Below are 24,971 nucleotides of genomic sequence, written 5' to 3' on the forward strand. Positions count from 1 at the left end.
TGAACCCTAGCAGTTAAAGTTTCTAATGAATTAAGAGAGTGTGCTGCTAGTACTGGGGTAAGGTCAGAGCTAGATCTATTTCCTAGAAACAAACATCCGAAGACTTCCTTTAAAGTTCTATGGCTAGTAAGTTACTTTGTGGATCACACCAGAAAGGGCTGGAGGACTAACTCCTAAAGAGCTGGAAACAAAGACACATACACTTCCAGGTGTGGATTTTTATTTTCACAAAAAGACAACAATGTCTTTCCACATACAAGTATTTACAAAACCCAACTGATTCACCAATCTAGAATCTGGGTTTTTTCCACTTCTCAACATAGTTGGGAACATGGAAACATTAATACCCACACAATTCCCAGAGATGGAATTTATCCATCACACAGTGCAGATTACCTAAAAGTGCACTTACCTGCACAACTCAGTCTAAGAACTTCGTGATACAAACCTTGGCCAAGGTTTTGTTAATCTATTTGGTTTCATATCATGCAAACCTGAACAAGTGTGTTGCTACACTAAACTGAAAATCAGTTCTCATTTTACAATTAAAAAGGTTCTCAACACTTTAGCAACTATACAGAATATGAAGGTTTATTTCAAAAAAGATTACATTTTTTTTAAACCAGGATACACAGATGCACTTAATGTAACAGTACCTTCTGCAAAAATAGGTTACATAATACTCAGAAATGCAAAGAACAATCTTATTCTCTAAAAATTAAGACAGCAGACTTTTAAGCTTAGACAGCCTCCAAAATGGAGCCTGAAAATGCTTGGTGACAAGAAGTAACTCTAGAGCCCGACACCGCAGAGGTAACGCTGCAAATTAAACCACTACTACATGGCTGCAAACTACTCTTCATATTCACACAGCATTAAACAAAACAGTTTCAATTCCAATCTTTTCAAATGTGTCTTGGTGCTGCAAGAAAAAAAGTTGAATGATACACAAAACTATTAAAAGTTACAACAGAACTATTTAAACATCTTCTCTAAAATTGAGAAAAGCAATCATGTTAAATTTTTAAAAAAGAAAAAAAAGTCTGACAGAACTCTCAAGCAAGTCAGAGGTCCTCTTCATAAGTAGTCAAGTAAAGTTTACAGGAGATTTCAATAAATTATCTCAAAACCATGGCAGAGAGCTCATTTTCAAAATCGCCGTGGGGGTCCACCCTTAAATGGCTTAAATCCAGAGCCACTTCCTCTTGGCATGGAATTGCCACTGATCTGTACAATTCTATTAATTGGAGATGCATTACTGAAAGAGTTTTAAAAGAAAAAAATGTCAGAGAACAAAGAACAAATAATCACACAAACACCAACATAGAACATTTTATCAGACTTTGTTCTTTACTGTACTTTATCTACATTAAATCACTTACTCTTTTCCAAAGCCCTATGAGGTATATATATCGACAGTATATATATCAACAGTAATCCTGATTTACTTGATGGAGTAATTGAGACCTTGAGATAAAGCAACTAATGGTGGAGTGTGAATCTGAACTGGCCGTCTTATTTCTGTGTCCCACTTCAGAGGCCATTTGATGGCCTACGTAAGAATGGACCCCAGATCAACAACATTAGCACCAACCAGAAGGTTATTAGAAATGCAAATCCCACCTCCCCAATTCTACTGTAGTACTAGGGATTGAATGCAGGGGCACCCTCCCACTGAGCTATATCCTAAGCTGTCTTTTTGTTTGTTTTTAATTTGGAGATGGTCTAAGTTGCTGAATTCTCCTGCCTCAGCCTCTAGAGTTGCTAGAATTATAGGCATACACTACACTGTGCTATTAGAAATGTGAATTCTTTTCTTTTTCTTTTTTTTGTACCAGAGATTGGACCCAAGGGTGCTCAACCACTGAGCATATCCTTAGCCCTTTTTATTTTGAGACAGGGTCTAGCTAAATTGCCAAGACTGGCTTTGAACTTTCAATCCTTCTGCCTTAGCCTTTAGAGCTGCAGGGTTAACAGGCATGCTGCACTACCATGCTCAAGTTAGAAATGTGAATTCTTAATCCCCACCTCAGACCACTGCAGGAGAAATTCTGGGGGTAGGACTCCCAACTGTATGTTTTAATAAGCCTTTCATGAGATTCTGCTGTTCACTAAAGCTCGAGGAACCTATGTGTTATAGGAAGTCACTCAAGAAATGTTTCTGGAATCTTTATATATAATGCAACTTTATGTGTAATTGTATTATATATAAAGTAGTAAGTGACAAAAAAAGACCCACTCCAAAAAAACAATAATGAAACAGACAAAAATCTACAGTAATGGCTAGGCACAGCAGCATATGCCTGTAATCCTAGCTACTTGGGAGGCTGAGGCAATAGGATCACAAGTTCATGGCCAGCCTAGGTAACATAGAGAGACCCTGTCTCAACCAACAATCACACCCCGCCCCCCAAATAAAATGGTTTAAATAGAATAAAACCTATTATAAAAAGGTCTGAATTCCAGGCTGGAGCAAGTAAATGATATACCAAATTGGGAATTTCCAACAGTTAAGACCAAGATGAGGTTCATGTTTTTCTACTTGGAGAAAGTGAGATAGTTGCTGACTTTGGCCAAGTAAAAGAAGTTTCAGGCAACAAAAGGGACATGAGAGTTGAAACAAGAGAAAAATTTACTTGTGACCATGAATTGATGGAGATAGTTAAAGCATTTTCATGGAGGTGGCAACATACAGTTAACAATAAACAGTAGTGTCTACAGCTCAGTCATTGGAGGAGCCAGGAAAGAGAAACAAAAAGTGAAAAAATTATGTAACCTTAGAAAATAGAAGACTTTTAAAATGAGGAAAAACAAAAGTATAAAATAAAGCTTAACTAAGTTAAGGAGCCTGAGAACTAAGAAAATTATCAAGAAAAAGTCATTGGTGATCTTCAGACAGGTAGGGATAAAAGGCCTACAACATCATGCCCAGCTAATATTCAAGTCTGATGATACAAGTGATCAATAGGATAGCCGTGATTGGGGTCACTCAGCCAAGCTAGTATCTTCTTTAAGACAAGGAAATGGGAAATAAAGAACGACAAGAGAGAGATGGAGGTGGAGAGGCTAAAGATTGCCTGCTGAAGGGCAAAAGGACGCTGATGTGAAGGTGTGGGGAAGGGAAGCAAAACAAACTTGCTTCTTAGCATATGAACAGGCTTTGGGTTAAATGTCCAAGAGTTTTGCTAGTTATTTGAAAGAGCAAGAAATAGAACATACCTTCAATTTCTTCTTCCTATGAATATTAGGAATGCTAGGTAGTGAATAACATGATGGTTCCAACATGAGGTTAATGTTAATTACCCACTGAATTCTGACACACAGGCATATACATATCTAGATGAACTTGCCAAAATGCCTATCAATCAACTTCAATGAGGAATACAAACTAACAAATTAATATCAGTTGCCCTGCATGTAATCTTGTAGAGATTCTGAGTAAATAAAATGGGATATGTTTGGCAGACCTAGATTTTATTAACTGCAATTTAATCTCAGAAACTATAATGACCTTTAAGGGAAGTATAAAGATTTGGTTGTGTGATAGCAGAAAATGTCTTAACAAATTAGCTATTTACCTTGAATGTTGGCTTATCATGCCCGTTCCTGCCCGGCCATCACCCATTCGCCTTGTATCATGATAGCCAGGCCCTTGAGAAGGTGGACCATGCCACTCTTTCCTTGGTCCACTTGTGTCCCGTCCATGGCGTTCAACCACATGTCGTTCTTCAGGATAGTGCTAAAGAATAGCATATGAAAAGAAAAGTCACTGACATATTCAGTTTCATACTAATTTATTTATACTGTTGGATTTTTTTTTTTTTTAGTTGTAGTTGGACACAATACCTTTATTTATTTATTTTTTATGTGGTGCTGAGGGTTGAACCTAGTGCCCCCGACGTGCTAGGCTAGCCCTCTACCACTGAACTATAACCCCATTCCTAAACTAGTATGCTTTTAATACTAGAAGCAAAGTAATAAAGTACCCGAGAAGATCAAAAGGATAAGTGATACAACAGTATACAAAGAGTGCCCATCTGTTTTGTACTGAGAAGCTACTCAGGCTTCAGGGTAGGGTTTAAGGGAAAGGGTTGAGAACCTTAATTTCTATTTTTATAGCTTTCAGCACCATAGCATTTTTTGGCCCTAAGTATTTCAAATGAAGGCACACACACGCATACACTTAAAAGAGGTCAAAACCTTAAGACAAATCAGGTTGAGAGTATATGAGCAACCTATCAGGACAACGTGCAAATGGATGCAAATGGAACCTAGAAATAAGAGTTGTCGGGGCTGGGGATGTGGCTCAAGCAGTAGCGCGCTCGCCTGGCATGCATGTGACCTGGGTTCGATCCTCAGCACCACATACAAACAAAGATGTTGTGTCCGCCAAAAACTAAAAAATAAATAAAAATAGTAATTAAAAAAAAAAAAAAGAAATAGGAGTTGTCATCTTCTTTTAAATTAATTAATTAATTAATTTATTTATTTGCAGCGCTGAGGATTGAACCCAGGGCCTCACACATGCAGGCAAGAGCTCTACCACTGAGCCATAACCCCAGCTCAAGAGCTGTCATCTTATTTTACACAATACTTGTTAGTGCTATGGCTCTTACAAGGTGCCACATCCATGACGATAGAAATACAAAGCAGTTAGCATAAAGAAACGGAAGCCATAGAACTAAAGATCTGAGGAAGAGTCAAGAGTTGTGACAACTAGCTTACAGGAAACTGAAGGTGTCCACAGAAATACTTAGACAACTTAAGGAGCAACATTGTGAAAAAGAGAATTTTCCTGGGATAATACAGGTTCTCCTCCTTAAGATGTGTTTTCTAAAAATACACCTGAAAGCAGGTGGTCAGTTTATGAGACTTAAGTTTTACTCTAAATGAGGCAGAACATATAGACTACATACTCTGTCTTAAAAGTTCTGTTCAACCAACCTAGGTACCCTTCAACAGATGAATGGATAAAGAAAATGTGGTATAAATACGCAGTGAAATAAAAAAAAATGAAATTATGGCATCTGCTGGTATATAGATGGAACTGAAGATTATAGTAAAGGAAATAAGCTAACAACAATAAAAAAAAGAAGAAACAAAGGCTAAATGTTCTCTCTGAAATGCAGGTACTAATATACAATGCTTGTGGTCCCCATCAACATTCACTGGATTAGACAAGGGGAATGAAGGGAAGGCAAGGGAGGTGGGAATAGAAAAGACAGTGGAATGAATTGGACATAACTTTCCTATGTTCATATATGAATACATCATCAGTGAAATGCTACGTCATGTATGACCGACCATAAGAACGGGATGCTCATTAAAATAAGTTACACTCTATGTATGTATAATAAGTCAAAATTCACTCTACTGTCATGTAAATCTAAAAAGCACAAATGAAATTTTTTAAAAAAGAGAAACCTATTACAAATATTTGTCCAAAAAAAAGAAAAAAGAAAAGATCTGGCTGAGCACAGTGTTATATGCCTGAAATCCCAGAGGCTCCAGAGGCTGAGGGAGGAAGATTGTGAGTTGAAAGCCAGCCTCAACAACAGTGAGGTACTAAGCAACTCAGTGAGACCCAGTCTCTAAATAAAATACAAAGTAGGGCTGGGGATATTGCTCAGTGGTTGAATGCCCCTGAGTTCAATCCCCAGTTTAAAAAAAAAGTTCTGTTCAAGATAAATAGCTCAATGAACCTGTCTATTAAACATTTCTACTTATTAGAAACATAAAAATTTATACAGCCACAAGACTCAAATCTGTTGCATATATATGTTGGGTAAAATGATATATAATGATACTAAAAAGAATGCAAAGAGATTTTTGGCCAGATTCCTGGTCAAAAAATATTATTACAAAACCTAATATGTATGTATTCAAATGCAAAATGAAACACCAGGATACAAAACAAAGACACACTTCAGAGGATTCTTTTTTTTTTTTTTGTAGTTGTAAATGGACAGAATGACTTTATTTTATTTGTTTATTTTTATGTGGTGTTGAGGATTGAACCCAGTGCCTCACGCATGCTAGGCAAGCACTCTGCTGCTGAGCCCCAGCCCCAGCCCCTCAGATTCTTTTTGATATCCAATTTTATAGAAGTATATTCTATTCATGCTAGTGTCAACTCAAATACCAATATTTCATCAATAAAATGAATTTATATAAGGCAAAAGTTTTTTGCCCATTCAAGCCATTAGGAAATCAAAACTTTCCTCTACCTAGCTCATTAATTTACAAAACTTTCAAGTCAATACTGTCACAAGAATAAAGCAATTAAGGAGCTTGGTGGGATGGCACACACCTACAATCCCAGCAAGTCAGAAGGCCAAGGCAGAGGAGAACAAGTTCAAGGCCAGTGTGGGCAACTTAGTGAGACCCTGTCCAAAAGCAAAAATAAAAAGCACTGGAAATGCAACTCAGTGGTAGAACACCCCTGGGTTCACTCCTCAATTCCACAAAAATTAAAAATGAAAGCAATTAAAATATATTCTACTCATCTTCCTTTATTTAGAAGAGAACAAAAAAAGTTTTATTGCATTTCTATATTAAGCTACTTAATGAAGGAAAGGAGACAATTAAAATAAAGTAACCATTAGGAAGGTTCATTTACCAAATGTAATAATTCTCAAATTATAGCAGCAAGCTTAATAAAAATGAAGTAAATATGTCAAGGTTAGTATCCTACTTTTTTACTACTGATGTTTACTAACAGTTCAACTGAGAAAGAGTTAGATTTTTTGAAAGAAACAGTCTCTTGGTCATTCCAATCTAACTAATTTAGGCCACATTAAAATGATACTCCATATTTGCAGAGTATGAGTTTCCAGTAAATCATCCTCAGCATTTACCTGGGCTCCACTCCCTCGATCTGAGATGATTCCTCTGTCTCCTTCTCTGCTTCCATAACCTGTGGCATTACTGCGATTTCCAGGGGGAGCGCCTCTCACGCTGTGTCCTGATACTTCTCTACCGGACCGTTCCGGCCTTTCAACTCTATTAAATAAACCACAGAAACAAGATATAATCAAAACTTCGTTATAATTTTTTTTAAAATCCAAATGCATTATATACTGTTAGGGAGGTGTTAAAAGTACACAAATACCTTGCCTCACGTTTATCTGCAGACATGCTTCCTTCACTTTTCCAGGACGTTGGTCTAGAAGGATTGGGCCCTGCTTCTCGAGGGTGTCTAGTGTGAGCAATATCAGGCCTGTCATGAATGATCACTGTTCTCCTCTCATCTCGTTCCCCTCGTACCTCTCGTCTGTCTGTTTCTCTAAGTTCGTTTCTTGGTGGTGGAGGCTCATTTCTTCTGGAATCACTGAAATTTTTGGGATACCTTTCAAAGCTTGGATCTTCTCTTCGTGCAGTTGGTCGTGCTTTTTTCCCTTCACTTTGACCTACAAAGCGTTCTCGCCTGTTGAAGAAAAACAACGCAGGTCCTAAGAAGTACTCACTTGGTCTTCTTCTGAACTTTACTCGTATAACCTGTAACTTATGCCACCTTCTTTTCAAAAAAACTAAAGGCAAGACCCACCAAAAAGCTAACTTTAAGAATTTTCGGGCTGGGGATGTGGCTCAAGTGGTAGAGCGCTTGCCTGGCATGCGTGTGGCCCGGGTTCGATTCTCAGCACCACATACAAACAAAGATGTTGTGTCCGCCGATAACTAAAAAATAAATATTAAAAAATTCTCTCTCTCTCTCTCTCTCTCTCCTCTCTCACTCTCTCTTTAAAAAAAAGAATTTTCATTTAAATTTAGCTAAATGTCTGGCAGGATAGTTGTTTTTTTTTAGAATAGGAGAAATAATGTCACTCAAATCACTAGCAACTTTAAGAATATTTTACTGTTTTTAACAATTGAAGTACTTGTTAAGCTATGTGTTCCCACTCAGTATTAAAGGTAAGAAGATAAAGCCAGCCAACCCACTTAACCTTGCTATGGTGGCCTATTTAACTAATTTTGAATATTGAACCACATCCCCATTAACAAAAAGCAAAATTAGACAAACACATTTTGATCTGAACATTCACTTCTGGCTTGGTACTTCTTTTTTGTGTAAAACCCAGGACCTTGCACATGCTAGACAAGTGGTCTCCACTGATCTATACCCCAGTCCCATGATTCAACACTACTTAATTAATATTTTAATAGAGAAACAGAGTTAGCAATAACAAGTCTCAATTTTTAACATATCTACCTACCTTTCAAACGATGAAGACTGTACAGCTGAACTCTCGGGAAACCTGCCCCTTTCCCGGTGATCAAAGTCATTAAATCTGTTCTGTTGCCGAGAGTAGTCAGATCCATGACTGAATCGTGCATCTGTATCTAGAGACAACTTTTTATTCTCGCTCCAGTAAGGGTCATCTCGCCTTAAAGAGAAATTTTTGCTCATTTATATGAAATGACTTTTACAATAATCAAAACCCACTCACTTGGAGTCATACATACCATGTTAGAACTGTGGACACAAGAAGGTACTAAACTCAAGACACAACACAATTTAGTTAGGAGTGCAAGCTAGCAAGGAATTAACTGCTAAATTCTGTAAAGTCATATAATGTTAGAGGAATTTAAACAGAAGAGAAAAATAGTTTTTAAAATCTGCCTGTTTTAAAAATCATTAAATGGAAAAGACAGATAAAACACTTGATGCAATGTTATAATAAACTCTAACTAGCAGTCCACAACCTTTGCAGTTATCTTTAACTTTGGAAAAACAAGTCTCAAGCACATTCATTCCACCTAGTTCTTCATACAATCTACTAAAGCTCACAGAATTTATATCAAGATAATTAAATGAATATATTTATATTTTAAAATCTATTATTAAGCATGAACAAAAACACAAAAGAAGTCAGTCTTTCCTAGTTTATGACTTATATTTTTGAACTATCTGCATTACTGATAAAAACTTTCAAAATGGGTCTGAGTTTGAGAATCATTATCAAAACCTACCATGACTACATATTTTCAATCATAACAAAAAATCATTTGGCATTAAAGAAGGGGAAAAGGGAGAGAAAGAAAAGCAGACTATTCCTACTTGATACTGCACTGGGTCCATTCCAGTACTGAAATCCTTCCTACCCCCCACTTGGCCATGACCTTTTATTCCAGGAACAGGAGCCTGTACTTTTTAAGTTCTTTAGTCTTGGCTTGATAGGAATGATATAGCAAGTAAGGAAGAAAGTAAACAAATACCTATGATCTACATCATGTGGGCGTTTCAAAGAATTCCTTTTTTCTTGTTCATAACGTAGCTGCTGCTGCTGCCTTCTGAGTTCTTCTCGTTCTCGAGCAATCCGTTCAGCTTCCTTACGACGTTCCTTTAGGTGACACAGAAGGAAGAACCAGCCAATACAAAATGAAGATAGAAGGTAAGCATATATACAACCGTGTTTTAATCCAGTCAGTTAAAACCCATCATAGGCTAGCGCCAAGAAAAATACACACCTGGGACAAATAAATTTGATTTCAATAATCTACGCTACATGTAACTATTGTTCTGCAACATTAAATATAACAGGGTTGAGTGGTGAAAGCTGGCAAGTATTTGGGCAGGTCAGATTTAGTTTAATCATTTGACTAAAACAAAAGCACTTAAAAGGGAATTAGATATAGAACTCTTAATATGTAGGAAACTAAGTGCCTTAAAACCCTGGATTGCAACTGTACAAAGAGAGGCATTATTTCCTTCCATCCGTGGGATTTTATTCCCACTATCATATGTAAGAAAATACTTATTGTTTTCTAAGATTGGGATAGTGACAGAGCCTGGATTACAACTACTCTGGACTCAGAGTCCTATGCTCAGACTATTAGGCTGCCATTATATTGCAGAGCTAGAGTTATTACCAATTATCTAGAACAGAATCACTATTAAACGTATTTTGAACTAGTACCTAATTCATTGTTATCTTTCAGGGATACTTAAATGCTCATTAGTTTAACTCAATCTATAAAAGCTTTACAATAAGTAAAGCAAATTTTAGGAAAAAAATCACAGTGTTTGAAAAAAGGTGAGTTATTTAAGATGAAAAGATTTTCTGACTGCACCTGTTCAATACGAATGCGTTCCCTTTCCAAGCGTTCGCGTTCCATTCTCTCTCTCTCTAGTTTTTGCCTTTCAATTTCTAGGCGCTCTCTCTCTCTCTGTAAGCGTTCCCGTTCTTCCCGTTCACGAATTATTCTAATGCGTTCTCGCTCTCGACGCTCTCTTTCTGCAATCTCTCTTCGTCTAACAAAAATCAGTATTTAGAAATACTTAAATTATGCTAGCACTGTGTGAAAGAGAATAGCTGTTGAATTTTTCCTTGAGGTTGTCAATTTTAAACTTCAACTTAATCTCAGTCGTTTTAATGTAATTGGAAAGAGAACTCAAAATAAAACTTTAAACAGATTCCAATATTGTCACTTTTTTATAAGACTGTCAACTGAACGCTAAATTTTTATAGAATCGTTGCCTTTTAGATGATTCCTGTTTAAACAAAAACCCCACTGAAATAGCCCACTAATTGTCATTTAAAAAAAAATTCTATAATATATAAATTTATAAAACTACAAATTTGTCTAACGTATATTCTATCTCCTTAAATAATTTATGTACTTTATTCTGATGACTTGGAATTATAACTAAAAACATCAATTATAGCAAATGCTATATATTAAAAAAAAAAAATGGTGCTCAAGAGTCCCATCTGGTGCATTTAACAGATGGCTCCAGGTAACATGCTTTCTGGAGTCAGAGGGAGCTCAATCATTTAAACTAAATTAAAACACTATTTATACTTTTTTATAGTGTTTTTGTCTTTCATCACTCTCAGGTAGTCAGCATACTTTTCTGTCCATCACCATGTCTTCCTCTAGCAACCTAGTGGTTCTCTCATTGGGTCAATGTTACTCCCATGGAAGCTGAAGGGGCACTTTAAATGACCATGGGGCTGTTCCTAGAATTTAGTAGTTGGGGACCAAGAACTCTAAAAACCTTATGATGCATGAATTGTCAAGAGTAATCCTACACAACAAAAACCATCCAACATGCCTTTCAAATGCCACAGTGGATATTCATGTCATTTATAAATCAAAAGCCTTAAAATAACATCTGAGTCTAGAACCTAACTTCATTTTAATAAATGCTAGTCTTGTTTACTTACTTTTACATATTAATATATGTAAATATGTATTAGTTTTACATTTTTTCAGTAATGAAACTCCATGTAAACAGAGGGAATATAATGCTTTTTTTGAGAACTTCACCAAGAGTTGTTCACCATTTCAGAAATCACATTATAATGTAAACACCACTCCTGGTATTTGACTCACCAATCAGTCTGTATTTGCAATTTTCACATTCACAGTGAGTCTAAATAAGGTACAAACATCTGGCTACTCCATTAAGTCTTCTAGGGAGTCATGCCTAAACATTCATATCTGGAATATATATTTTATTATAAATTATTTATTTCTCATTTAGAGTTAAATCATTATGTTGATTCTCTGGAAATTATTTGTATAGGTGGGTATGTTATGCATCAATGTCATTTCAGGCAAGTAAGAAGGGCATCTGAAATAGTTTTTTATTTAAAAAGGAGCATTTGGGCTAGGTGTATTGGTGCAGGCCTTTAGTCTTAGCAACTTGGGAGGCTGACAAAAAGGATCCCTTGAGCTGGAATTCAAGGCCAGCCTGGGAAACAGTGAGTCTCCACCTCAAAAATAAATAAAAAAGGGGTATTGGTCTAACAGGTTTGAGAATCCCTGTCCTACCAACTCCTCACTCCCTCTCTCCTCAAAACCTGTTAATTAAACAGGAAGCTAAGCACATTGTGACTTCATCTAAAAAGGAAAAAAGGTTTTAGTGAAGCTGTATGGTAATGACTGTATTACTTAAGTTGCTAAAAGTATCTCTGGCAAATGAGTAGATGAAATCCCATAATTGACCTCTGGACAAGATAGTTTAGCATTTGGAAAAATATATTAAAAAACACATTCACAAGAATATTTCAAATGCCATCCAAAAATTGGTAGATGAAGGTAAACTGGAACTCATGATTATCTGTTGAGGTATCACCACTAGAAACAAAACAAAATTTTTTGTTTTCAGTCCGATTTAAAAAAAAAAAAAAAATGCCTATGTAGGGATGGAATTTGAATACAGTAACATTTATTGGTTGAGCAAGTCTTCCCTCACTTGGGCAATAACAAACTAAAGAACAATACATTTTTATTGATGAGTTTTGTCTTAAAATTTCAGCACAGCATTTGAATACTGTAACTTACTTTGAAACTATCTCAAAAATTTTTTCTTTTAAAGTCTTTTTTTTTTTTTTTTTTTAATGGCAGCAGCTTTGGAGTACAGGAAAGAGCATTGGACTTGGAGTCAGAAGACTTGGATCTGAGTCCCGACTCTGCCACTCAATAACCATGTGGTTTTAGAAGAGTCATTTAGCCTCTCTGGGCCTCCACGTTTTTGTATGAAATATTGCACATAACTAACCTTAATAAATTGTGATTGGAGATAACAGATGGGAAAATGCTTTCTAAAATTTTGTAAAATGCTATGAAAATTTAAGAAATCATAAATAGTATTACATTTCTTTAAAGTGGCAAATAGTCTTCTGCAGGACTATAGTTTCCAGAAATCTGGCTGGTAACTAGAATTAAAGATGTACTAATATAAAACAAGTATAAAATAGACTCTTTCCTACCTTCGGAGGGAAATTGCTCGTCGCAGTCTTTCAAAACGAACTAAATGTTCTCTCAATCTTTGTTCCTTCATCTTTTCAAAAGGCAAAATCTCTTTCCTTCTGTAGTCTTTGTCCCTTTTTTTATCTAGGCTAGCTCTCTCCTTTTCCTTGCTTCTTCCATGAATCTATCAGGGGGGAAAAAAAGAGGATTAAAAGTTAAAATTATATTGGGTTTTATTTTTCAAGTTTAACAGATCAATTAAAAAGTTCAAATGCTTGAGTAACATTTTTTCTTAGGTTTTCTAGCATGAACATATACAAAAATGGTTACACAATTATCTTCTTTGGTAAACAACTGAAAGAGTATATAATATCCTCTCAAAGACTTACTTTTTCATATCTTCCTCTTCTTGATGGCCTACAATGATCTCCCTTAGTTTTGTCTAATATTACCATGTGTCCTGGACTCTTTGAACCTAAAAAGAGAAAAAAATATACAGGTAAACAAACATCTAAAAAATATTTTGTTGAAAAGAACATATACACGTAAAAAATGCTGAATTCTTATTCAGATATTCACAAGCCAATACATAAAATTAAAAAGCTTCTTATTCTGAGAAATTAAATGGGAGATTTTTAAATAGTTCAACCTGCTAACGTAAATAATTTCAATGAAACTAAAAGATCCTAACTCAATATTATAAATCAATGATCATTTTAAGACAGCTTAGATTTTTTTTTGCTACATCCCTAGCCCAAATCAGCTCAAATAGTTAAAGAGAAGACAGTTAGTCCTACTAAAACTTCTTCTCTACCACAGACACCTAACAACAAAGCTTAAATATTCACCTGGATTTGTAATCTCAGGTTTTCCCTTCCACTGTAAAAAGTAAGTAGTAGAATGCATTAGAAAGGGATTGAGAAGAAATATACATAGCATACTTATTCGCTTCTTTTCTTCACTTTTTTTAATCGATTCTGAAGTTTGGCCACTTCCTCCATTATCATTCTTCTCATCTTTACCTTCTATTTTCTTAGCATCCTTGCTTTCTTTTTTTTCAGATTTTTCAGATGACCTTTTCTCTTCTTTTTTGACAGAGGCTTGTATCCTGACCATATCACCCCAGACAAGAAAACAGAATGAGGACTACTTCATTAATGTACCAAAAAGTCTATATGTATATTAAAAACAAAACAAAACAAAACAAAACGTAACCTAGCACTAAATAAAACTATTATGGTTTGGGTATGAGGTGTCCCCCAAAATCTCCTGTGCTAGTGCAGGAATTTATAGATGAAATGATTGGATTGTGAGAGGTATAACCTAATCAGTCCATTCTTGTTTGAACAGAACGATTGGATGTTAACTGTAGGCAGATGGGACATAGTTGGAGGTGGCAGGTCATTGGGTTGTACCCTGGAAAAGTGTATTTTCCCTGTTATCCCTTACTTCTCTCTACTTCCTGACCCCTCCATTTGCTGAGCAGCTTTACTCAGCTGGGGCCTTCCTTCATGATGTGCTGTCTTGCCTTAGGCACAGAGTAAAGGAGTCAGGCACCTCCAAAATGAGACCTCTGAAACCGTAAGCCCCAAATAAACATTCTTCTCAGGTATTTGGTCACAGTGAGAACCAAAAAAGTCTGCTTAACAAAACAAAATAAACTTGAACCCAGCACCAAATAAAATAAATAAATCCTTACTTGCTACTTCTATCACTCATATTTTTTTTATCTCCAGAACTTCTTGAACTACTCTTTTCATCATTTTCTTTCTTCATTTCTTTCTTAGAAGGATCACCTTTTACCTGAAAGGTTTAAACCAGAAAAAAAATAAATCTTTAAATTTTAAAGTTACATTACGATTATAAAAAGTGTGTTGATAGCATAAAACTTGGAAAACATAGAAAATTATTTTTATAAAAAATTAAAAAGTGAATGCAGGGTCTGGGGTTGTGGCTCAGTGGTAGAGTGCTTGATTAGGACGTATGAGGCACTGGGTTCGATTCTCAACACCACATATAAATAAATGAAAAATAAAGGTTCATCAACATCTAAAAAATATAATTTTTTTAAAAAAGTGAATGCATAAAAATAAAACTCACTCTGATATTACTTCCTGCCCTTATCATCCTTAAATTGAAAATTACAGATTGATTATCTCTTCTGAAATGCTCAGGACCAAAATGTTCCATGTCTGAATTTTGGAATATGTACACAGGCTTTACCATTTGAGTATACTAATTCTGAAACTCTAAAAAATAAACAATGCTCTGAAGTTTAAAGCAGTTTAAAGAGTTTCAGATTTTGGATTTCCAGATTTGTGATTTTCAACCAGCCTTTGTCATCGCATTAATCTCCTTCTTATGAACAATTAGGCAAACTTACTTTTTCAACAGAAATCAGCTGACCATGCAGCTCAGTGCGATGAAGATGTGCAATACATCTGGCCACCTCTGTGCTTGATGACATAGTTACAATGCCATAGCATTTTGCCCCAGGACTTCGAGCATTTGTAACTACCTTTGCACTAAGAACCTATAAAATGAGATTATACTTTAGTAAGTTTTATAATTTAACAACTAATTACACATTTCAAAATAGATAAAACTTCAGAACTGAGACTATTCAAATTAAAGGATATAGTGAAGACATTAATTCAAGACAAATTCTGTATATGTGCCATTCTGTTTCAAGTTCTTATGATCAATATCTGCCTTATCATTATGAACTTAGTGCTCACGGGAAGGTAAGTGTTAAAAAGCAATTTAAACTACTTTTTAAATTTATTTATTTACCTATTCTCCCACCCCAAAATGTACCCCCAAACAACTAGTCATATCAACAAAGTAATGATATGATTCACAAAAGCAAAGTGACCACATACGTTTCTAGATTATAGACAAATGTTAACACTTTCCTATGAGTCACTTTGTATTTCAAAAATGAATAAAGAACCAGTCACTTGTTTTTTTTTTTTTTTTTTAAAAAAAAGCAAGACTTAAAAATACATCCTTGGGCTGGGGTTGTGGCTAAGTAATAGAGTGCTTGCCTAGCATGTATGAGGCACTGGGTTCAATTCTCAGCACCACATATAAACAAATAAAGTAAAGGTTCATTGACTACTAATTTAAAAAAAAATCCTAAAAATATATACCCCCCAATTTAAAAAACAACACCTATATAATTTTAAAATATTTATTAATACAAAAATGACAAATACTTTCAATTCTATAGAATGGATAGTGAAAAGAGACAAAGCAGGTATGGATGAGTGAGAAGAAAAGTGAAAACAATAATTCAGTGCTGAGCAAGGAGGAACAAAGACACAATGCCAGGAAGAGGTAAACAGTTAATTTAAGAGGTTTTACAGTATGGTGGCAAGAAACTATCAGGTTTTATTGTCCCACAACAATTTAAATTTAAGTCCAAGGTCCTATTATCAAATAGATATATCCTTATATAGGTTTAGTCCTAACAAATACCAACATTAAAATATTGCTTTTGCCTAACAATACATTACTGAAAATAGAAATATATACCACATTTGATTAAGGTACTACAATCCTCAGTGTCCTAAATCTAATACCTCAAGAACTTCATTTGCTCAGGTTACTCTCTAATGCTGAAGAAAAAAGCCCTCCTAAAGTCAACAGGACAGGTTTTTGCAATATTCATTAATGGCTATATACCAATACTGGCTATTCATTTAATAAATATTCAAACCCTATCATATACAAAATACAGTAGATAAGGCTCCTGCCCTCAAAGAAACACTGATGTAAGTGAAAAACTTAATGTAAGGAAAAAAGTACTTTGTGCCGTAAGAGATACACACTGCAGTCCAATGCCACAGGAATACATTGACTCTTCTTTAACCACTACTTCTTTTTAGTTTTCCCCTTAAATGCCAGAGAAACATTTCCTATCGTATGAGCCACAGTAAGACACCCCTCCCCCACTCTGAACACTCCACACTCTTCCTTTCTCACACTCAGAACAACTTCTGATTATTTAAACACACACACACACACACACACACACACACACACACACGAAAATCCCTAGAAATATATATCCAGTTTTACATTTTTCCGTATCACTGGAATGGAATCTCTGTAACACAAATCATATTTGGGATCTTCCTCCTCAAAATACATAACTCCTATTACCTAATACCAGCCTGGTTACATTTGCAAGATGACCAAATTAACCTCAGCAACATGCTAGATCCCATGCTAAATAAAGTACTAGAAAAAATCATGACGAATAAAACTCAGTCCTAGGCTAAAGCAGGTTTAAGCTTTGGAAAATAAAGATCATCAGGGCTCAAAGTGAGATAAAACACCATTCAACCCTTTACCCCAATCTATCATTACCTCAGTATTCAATAATTGTAATCATCCAAAGAGATACAAAAATGACAACACATTTATATAATATTGTTTTGAATATAATCTGTTTCAACTGCAGATACTAGAAAGATGGATAAGAAGGTAAAAAAAATGTACCTTTCCATATTTGCCAAAGAGGTTCTTCAAATCAGCAGCTTTGGTATTAGAAGAAAGTCCACTAACCCAGATATTTTTAGTTGAGCTTCCACTGCTACCACTAGTACTACTTGTACTTCCTAGAATAGATTTAATATCAGATGTTTAAGTATCTTACTCAGAATTTTTTTTTCAAAAATTAAAAGGGCCATGTTCTTTCAAAGTATCAAATCCTTTCATTTCAATTGATAATATGATCATACTATATGCAAAATCCTATGAATCTGCTAGTATTACAATCAAACAGAATAACTTACAACATAATTAGTAAGCAAAGAAATATTATTTGTACACTTCCTATAACATGAATGTTAAGTCAAAGTGGGTGAAAATCGAATGTGTGTCTTGGACCTTTTCTGTTCAGTTTTAATAATTTAAACACTATTACTGCACTGAACAAGACAAACAATAAACAGTCATCTGGAATGAACAGACTGCTTAATTCCTTATCTGTTGGGGGCTTTATATTTTGAGAAAATGTAGTGGAAGAGGGATAAGTCAGAGCAAAGGATAAAGTGTTTTCAAGTATCTAAATGGTTAATAACAAAGCCTAAGACTGACTAACCGATTCATCACCTTCATAGTCTTTTAGAAAAAGGATAAGAAAAAATGGGAATTATATACAGTTAGATAATACTGGATCCATGATTCATGATTCATACATACACATTATATATGAGAATACAAGCCTAGTCAATCACCCTTTAATGCTTTTCTTCAAACATGCCACCATAGAACAATTTTTATAATTCCATGCTACTATATGTAGAAAGAGTAAATTTTTCAATACTTTAAGAGTTGCATGACACAGGCAGTTGAAAAACTACTCAGTGTCCACTTATAGGGAGAGAGACAATGTATTGATTCAAATATTTTAAATATTAATGGCTTATGCTTTTCTAATTTTAAGAATAACATTCATCAAAGAATCTATTGTATCTTATGAAAGGTTAGAAGTTTGTGTATCTTTTTTGTTACTAGTAACATTTTGGGTCACATATCTTATTACAAAAAAAAGAAAAGAAAAAGAAAATAACAGGAAAAATAAAAAGCACTACTTAACCAAGAATCAAGCTTCTACATTTAAAGGATAATTTTACGAACTTTTTGTATCTTATTCATTAACCTAAACTATAAGAAATGTGAGTATTCTGTCAATTAGTGAATCAAATCACTATAATTTCTAACTATTAAAATATACTAACAAAATGCACTAAATAAACCATAAAGGAGGCATATGATCCTCCTTTAGACACTAAAGAGGTATTTTAGGACTTTGTATTATCTAAATGGTAGATTTACTCTAAAATGCTTTTATTAGAAAACAAACATTTTTCAAGTAGACACAGCATTATGTACAAGATGATTTTTTGTATGTATTATTTACAAATAATATGTATTATTTGTAGCTTGTGACCATGAGATAACCAGTGATTTTCCAAAACAAAAAGCAATCAAATATTACACCTTGAAACTTAAAAGACTTTTTTAAAAAAATTATTTTTCGGGGCCAGGGTTATGGCTCAGTGGTAGAGCACTTGCCTAGCATGCATGAGGCACTGGGTTCGATCCCTAGCACCACATGAAAATAAACAAATAAAATAAAGGTATTGTGTCCATCCACAACTAAAAAAAAAATAAATAAAAAATAAAAAATAAAAAAAAAAATTATTTTTCCACAAAGTAAGCCAAGTTAGGAAGTAAATTCTAAAGCATTAAAATCATGTAAGCAGGTTATATTCATAGACGTATGCTCTGATTTAAAGAATGAAGAAAGTAAAACCAAAGGGTAGAGACTAATTATCTTTTAAATACTTGATTCCATGAATTCACACAAATAATATTTATTATTTACATTTTCTCCTCAAGAGAATGGGAAAATGAATGTGGTCCATGTACAGTGGTTACAAATGACTGCAACTAAAGATAAAATACTTCTGAAATTATAAGCATGAAATATCTATTATTGTTCAATACAATTGCTTAGAATACAAAATCGATAAATTTCCCTAGCAAACGTTTTTTTAACATACTCATACCAATTTACAAAGTAATTAAATAATAATACTTTATTTATTTATAGTTATACAAAGGCAAAATTTTTAGTTAATAAAAATTATAAGAACTGAATGTCAAAGAAAATAACAGACAACTATTACTTTTTAGTGAAATTAATCAATGCTATCACTGAAATAGGAAAAAATCCATTACCTTTGTCATCTTTAGATGATGTCTTGCTGTCTTTAGATTCCTTTGAAGAGCTAAAGAGGCAAATCATCAGAAGAAAATTGAAAACAAAAACAAAAACAAAACAAAAACCGAGCAGTTTGATATTGACTATATTGCAAACTAGTGCTATTCATACAAATTAACAATTCCAAAAGCCTAGAATAGGTTATTTGAACAAAGGACTCCCTTAGGATTCTTGCACTGATTTTCCCCAAGATGCCTGAAGATCTAGATTTTCTGATAATTCTATTCAGTGGATATATGGCCATCTTCTCCAGATTTCAGGACTGGGACTTGACTTCATTTTGTGTTCTTAGAACTGATAGTTGTTCATTAACCATCATCACAAGGATTTTTAAAAATAAAACACAAAAAAATTGTCAATTTGAAAAACAAAAACAAAAACAAAAACAACCAAAAAACCAAATATATGCTGACAATTCGACAATGCAATCAGTAGGACACACTGCATATTATGAAGGTCTTGAATTTTTTTTAAAAGTAACTTATGACGGTCAAAAATATTATAGGCAGGATCATAAGATACTAATTACTGTACATGGTCTTGAAGCCACCCCCTTAATGTAGAGTGATCTTATTGAATGCTGGAATTCAGTATCGTAAAGAACTGACATAGAAAAACAAACCTCTTTGCTTGACCAGAGGCCCCAGTAGACGAGGGCCCTTTCTTCAAAGTATCCTTTTCTTTTTCTCCAGATTCTGCTTTCTTAGAACTTTCTCTGGCTTCCTTCTCGACAGGATCACCCTTCACGCAGTCTTCCTTCTTACCATCTTTATGGTTCGCATTCATCTCATAATCCTTGGTTTCCTTCTCCGGGCTCTGTGCAATGGCGTCCTGCCCATCTTTTGGCTTACTTGCTTCAGAATCTGTAATTTTCACATTTTTACCTGTTTCTAGGAGGTCATCACCATCAAAATCCAGAGTGATGGCATCTTCAGCCTGGATTGTGACCGAGATGTTGTCATCCTCAGCTTCTTTCACAGTCGCATTAGCTTCCATCTCTTCATGAGCTGTGTGATCAGCCTCAGCTAGGTTCCCTTCTGAAGGAAGAGGTTTAGATACTTCTTGTGTACCATCACCAGAACCTGCTATATCTAAGAGGATTTAACAGGAATAAATATGGCAAAACAAGAAGTTTAAACAATTTCATATTCATAAGCTAGAATAGGACCTAGAAAATATAAAGCCAGTTATTAGCACTGATGGAAGGTTAGGGAGAAAAAAAAACACAAGGGTATTAACTAACATAAACAATCCTTTACCCAGGATCACTTATTCTTCACGGGAAAAATGATCTCTACATACAAACATCAAACAACAATAGTGAGAAAATGTTCCATCCTGAAGATACCAGTTCTTCATTTCTGGTTAGAAGTTAATGACATGTGGAAGATTTTTTTTTTTTCCCCTCCATGGGATAGTGACAAATGTGTAGATTTGTTTTTCAGTGTTCAAATCATCTTGGGATTTAACCCTCTGACCTTCAGAATTCCCACAGTGACTTCTTGGAAGGTCACAGTCTGAGGATATCAGTCTTCAAAGTGTTTCAGGGCCCCATCTTTTTCATTCTTCAATTCCTGGTAGTCCAGAATCGAATGGAAAACTGCTACGGAGGGCTCCGATGATGCTCCTGCTTCATAACGTCCAGGAAATTGGTTATTTCCAGTCTTCATCCTGTCCAGCCAGTCTGCAATTACCATTTTTCAAAGATGTCTTGCATTCCCGAAAAATAGAAAGGCCTCAGGCATGTGTGATGTGATTTTCAGTCAGTAGCTTGATTTATTCATCATTACTTCTAGGCTGTTTATTCTGCCTTCCTTAGAGGCTTCTGCTCCATGTCCTTTCTAGTCCAAAGTAGGATCCTTTGTGACTTCTGTCCAAGAATTCAACCTCATATTGATCACAAGAATTGCTACTGATGTCCCTGTAATTGTACTGGATGATATAGCTCTCCTAAACTACTAAAACTATTGAAATACTATATGAAAATTTCTTTAAACAACAAACACAAAGTCAGTTTCCTGGTCACTCACCATTTTTAGAACTAGTTGCAAAATTCATTATGAGTTATATACCAGGACTCCAATAAGCACATATGAGTTACTGCAGTGTTGGTCTTAAGGACACAATCAACTTACCGTATGGTATGGTAGAAGTTATCTTTAAAGTACAAAATGGCATAGTTCACTTACAGTAACTGATATGTACTATTAAGATAGAACATATCTTAAGTGGTCAAAAGAAAATTAAAATCAATTGAAAACTTAAATCAAGACGCTAACTTCATTCACTAAATTGGTAAATTTAAAAATAAACTCATTTTAAAACTAAGATTTCATATAATAATACTGTTTTATGTAATTTACTTTTCTAAATGTTAGCAATTTTTACACTCTACTTAGCATCAAACATACCTTTCTCATTTTCTTCTTCCTCACCATCCTGAAATTTAAAGAATAATTGAATGTAAAATGAATTTATATAAAACTAGATTTTAATAAGAACACAAAAATCAGTTAAGTTAAACTGGTGGATAATTTAATAACATTAATGAGGGATAGCTATCACTAACAAATAAATATAATATTCCAGTCAGAACCAGGGCCCATTTAGAGCGATGTAGCACAAGCTTGGTATATGCAATTTTAGAAAAGAAAAGGGAAATCTGTCAAAAATTACATCAACAAACGGGGAATATTTAATTTCATTATTCAAAGTAAGTTCATGTAATCTAAATCTTACTCATATCAAAGAACTGCCAATAAAAAGACTGACCTGATTATTTTATGTCACTCAGTTCACAGGTACTCAGTGCATATTATTCAAAACAGTACTAGAAAGCACAACCTGTAGATATATACTTTCAAGGACTTGAATACACATTAATAAAACAAAACAAATAAAAACACTCCCTCATTAAGCATTTCAGACATAAGAAGGATGACTGAGTAGTAGACAGTTTCATACTACTCATTTTATTATTTAAAAATAAATTCATAACTGATTTTTATTCTATTAAGAAAATATTGCAAAAATCACTGAAGTGATCCACAGAGATACAATCAACATTTCCCCAAAAATAAGACCATAAAGAAAAGTAAAAGTAATATGCATTACAATCTCAAATGAAAAGAATTTTAAGGATTTTTTTTTGAGGGAGTACTAGGTATTTTTTACTTTGAGACAGGGTCTCATTAAGTTGCTTAAGGCCTTGATAAGTTGCTTAGGCTGCCTTGAATTTGCAATCCTCCTGTCTCAGCCTCCCGAGCTGCTGGGATTATAGGCATGTGCCACCAGCATCCACCATCAGGAATGTCTTGATTTTTATTTATAACTCTTAAAATTAAGCTGAGCAGAAAGAAGTAGATTGTTATAGGCCAGGTAATATGCTACCATGTTAAAAGTCTTAAAGCAGTGGTTCTCAAATTTCAGCACATAATGGAACCCTATAAGGCTAATTAAAACAGACTCTGGGCACCTACCCCAGTATTTCTGTTTCAAAAAGTAAAAGCAGGGTTTGAGAATGTGCATTTCTAACAAGCTCCCAAGCGATGTTAATGCTGCTGGTCCAGAAAGAACACTCTGAGACGAACACTGTCTTAAAATGACATCTTCTTGGAGAAAAACTTTAACCAAAAACTGAAACTAAATTACCATATAAATGTCCAGATCAAGGAATGAATCATTATTTTATATATTCAAGAAACATGAAGAAAACTAAAAATACTTCAACCCCACACCACAAGTGTAGGAAGTAAAAATATGCCAGAACAAAGAAATCATTAATTGTTAGAAAAGTAAATCCCATTATTACATAATTATACTATATTTCATTATAAGAATTTCCTTTCTTTCTTTTTTTGGTACCAGAGATTAAACCCAGGGCGCTTAACCATTAAGACACATCCCCAGCAATTTTTCTTTTGGGTGCAGAACACCAGGGATTGAATTCAGAGGAATCTGACCACTAAGCCACATCCCCAACCCCATTTTGTAATTTATACAGGGTCTTACTGAGTTGCTTAGGGCCTCACTTTTGCTAAGGCTGGCTTTGAATTCATGATTCTCTTGCCTGAGCCTCTTGAGCCATTGGGATTATAGGCATTTACTACCACGCCCAGCCTTCTCCAGTTCTTTTTATTTTTATTTTCTGATAGGTTCTTGCTAAATTGCTGACATTGGCCTTGAATTTGCCATTCTCCTGCCTCAACCTCTCAAGTTGCTGGGATTACAGGCGTACATGACCACGTCCAGCAGAATTTCTTAATAAAAATCTATATATGAATTTACTTTCAATTATATCTCTAATCTGCAAGATTTTTAATGTATTTTTTAGTTGTTGAAGAACCTTTATTTTATTCATTTATTTATATGCGGTGCTTAGAACTGAACCCAGTGCCTCACCCATGCCAGGCAAATGCTCTACCACTGAGCCACAACCCCAGCCTCTCTAATCTGCAATACTGGAAAGGAAAAGAAAACACTTTTATTTGGGTGAAGTGATAGGCAGTGGCAGCAAGAAAAAGATGAATTGGACAAATATTTTCTTTCAAACTCTTTTTTAACACAGTAATGGGGATTGGACCCTGGGCCTCTCACATGCTAGGCAAGTATTCTACCACTGAGTTACATACTCAACCCCTTTTATTTTGAGACAAAGTCTTGCTAAATTGCCAAGGCTGGCTTCAGCCTTAGCCTCCCTAGTAGCTGGGATTACAGACTTGAGTCACAGCACCCAGCTCAAACTCTTTTAGTTATCTCATTTTTTTTTTTTTCAGGGAGTGGGAGTGGGGGACGAGGGGTGTTACTGGGGAGTAAACTCAAGGGCACCGATCAGTGAACCACATTCGTGGTCCTATTTTGTATTTTATTTAGAGACAAGATCTCACTGAGTTGCTTAGTGCCTTGCTTTTGCTGAGGCTGGCTTTGAACTCACAATCCTCCTGCCTCAGTCTCCCGAGCCGCTGGGATTATAGGTGTGCGCCACTGAACCCAGCCTCTAATTTATCTTGAAAGAGGGCAAATAAACTGAGACACCTTAATCTTTACTTGAAAGTAGAACAAATGAACTTAAAGAATGCAACTTCACTCTCCTTATTTACCTGTGATGTCAACAGCACACCTCTTCTGCATTATTAATAAATTAATTAATTTGTGGTACTGGGGACTGAACCATGCATACTAGGCAAGCACTCTACTACTGAAAAACATCCCCAGCCCTGCATTATTCTTTTAGAGCTGTATCATTGATTAGGTTCAACAAAAGGATGACCAAATTATTTGCTAATATTTGAAAGAATAAAAACTTAAAATATTATGATGTAAAAAACAAAATTCTTCTTGTAGTTCCTGCCAATTAAAAAATGTTATTTCTAGTTGCTAAAGTAACTGGTAAAGTCTGGCTTACTTTGCTGAAGAATTTTTAGATATTTATCTTAATAATTCAACATATCTTCTGTAGGATCTCATAACTTCA

The 24,971-nt window shown here is 34.8% G+C and overlaps 1 protein-coding gene across 5 annotated transcripts in view; it reads right to left on the minus strand.

Moving 5' to 3' along the window:
- Positions 1 to 203: 203 nt before the first annotated feature.
- Sltm (SAFB like transcription modulator) overlaps positions 204 to 24,971 on the minus strand; it is a 45,808-nt gene continuing 21,040 nt past the window's right edge. For 4 of the 5 annotated variants that reach the window (XM_076850859.1, XM_076850865.1, XM_076850863.2 and 1 more), the window contains 16 exons: positions 21,910 to 21,937; positions 20,121 to 20,589; positions 19,456 to 19,505; positions 17,206 to 17,324; positions 15,083 to 15,232; positions 14,399 to 14,502; positions 13,641 to 13,807; positions 13,089 to 13,174; positions 12,720 to 12,883; positions 10,072 to 10,252; positions 9,217 to 9,341; positions 8,214 to 8,384; positions 7,112 to 7,426; positions 6,858 to 7,002; positions 3,579 to 3,739; positions 204 to 1,258 (listed from right to left, as the gene is read on the minus strand). In XM_076850859.1, the coding sequence (XP_076706974.1) occupies positions 1,150 to 1,258; positions 3,579 to 3,739; positions 6,858 to 7,002; positions 7,112 to 7,426; positions 8,214 to 8,384; positions 9,217 to 9,341; positions 10,072 to 10,252; positions 12,720 to 12,883; positions 13,089 to 13,174; positions 13,641 to 13,807; positions 14,399 to 14,502; positions 15,083 to 15,232; positions 17,206 to 17,324; positions 19,456 to 19,505; positions 20,121 to 20,589; positions 21,910 to 21,937 (2,544 nt within the window). In that variant the 3' untranslated portion in view covers positions 204 to 1,149. The remainder of the gene's footprint in view (positions 1,259 to 3,578; positions 3,740 to 6,857; positions 7,003 to 7,111; positions 7,427 to 8,213; positions 8,385 to 9,216; positions 9,342 to 10,071; positions 10,253 to 12,719; positions 12,884 to 13,088; positions 13,175 to 13,640; positions 13,808 to 14,398; positions 14,503 to 15,082; positions 15,233 to 17,205; positions 17,325 to 19,455; positions 19,506 to 20,120; positions 20,590 to 21,909; positions 21,938 to 24,971) is intronic. The other variant, XM_076850861.1, reaches the window with a different exon arrangement.

This window comes from Callospermophilus lateralis, chromosome 3, assembly GCF_048772815.1.
Source record: "Callospermophilus lateralis isolate mCalLat2 chromosome 3, mCalLat2.hap1, whole genome shotgun sequence".
NCBI classification, from domain to species: Eukaryota; Metazoa; Chordata; class Mammalia; order Rodentia; family Sciuridae; genus Callospermophilus; species Callospermophilus lateralis.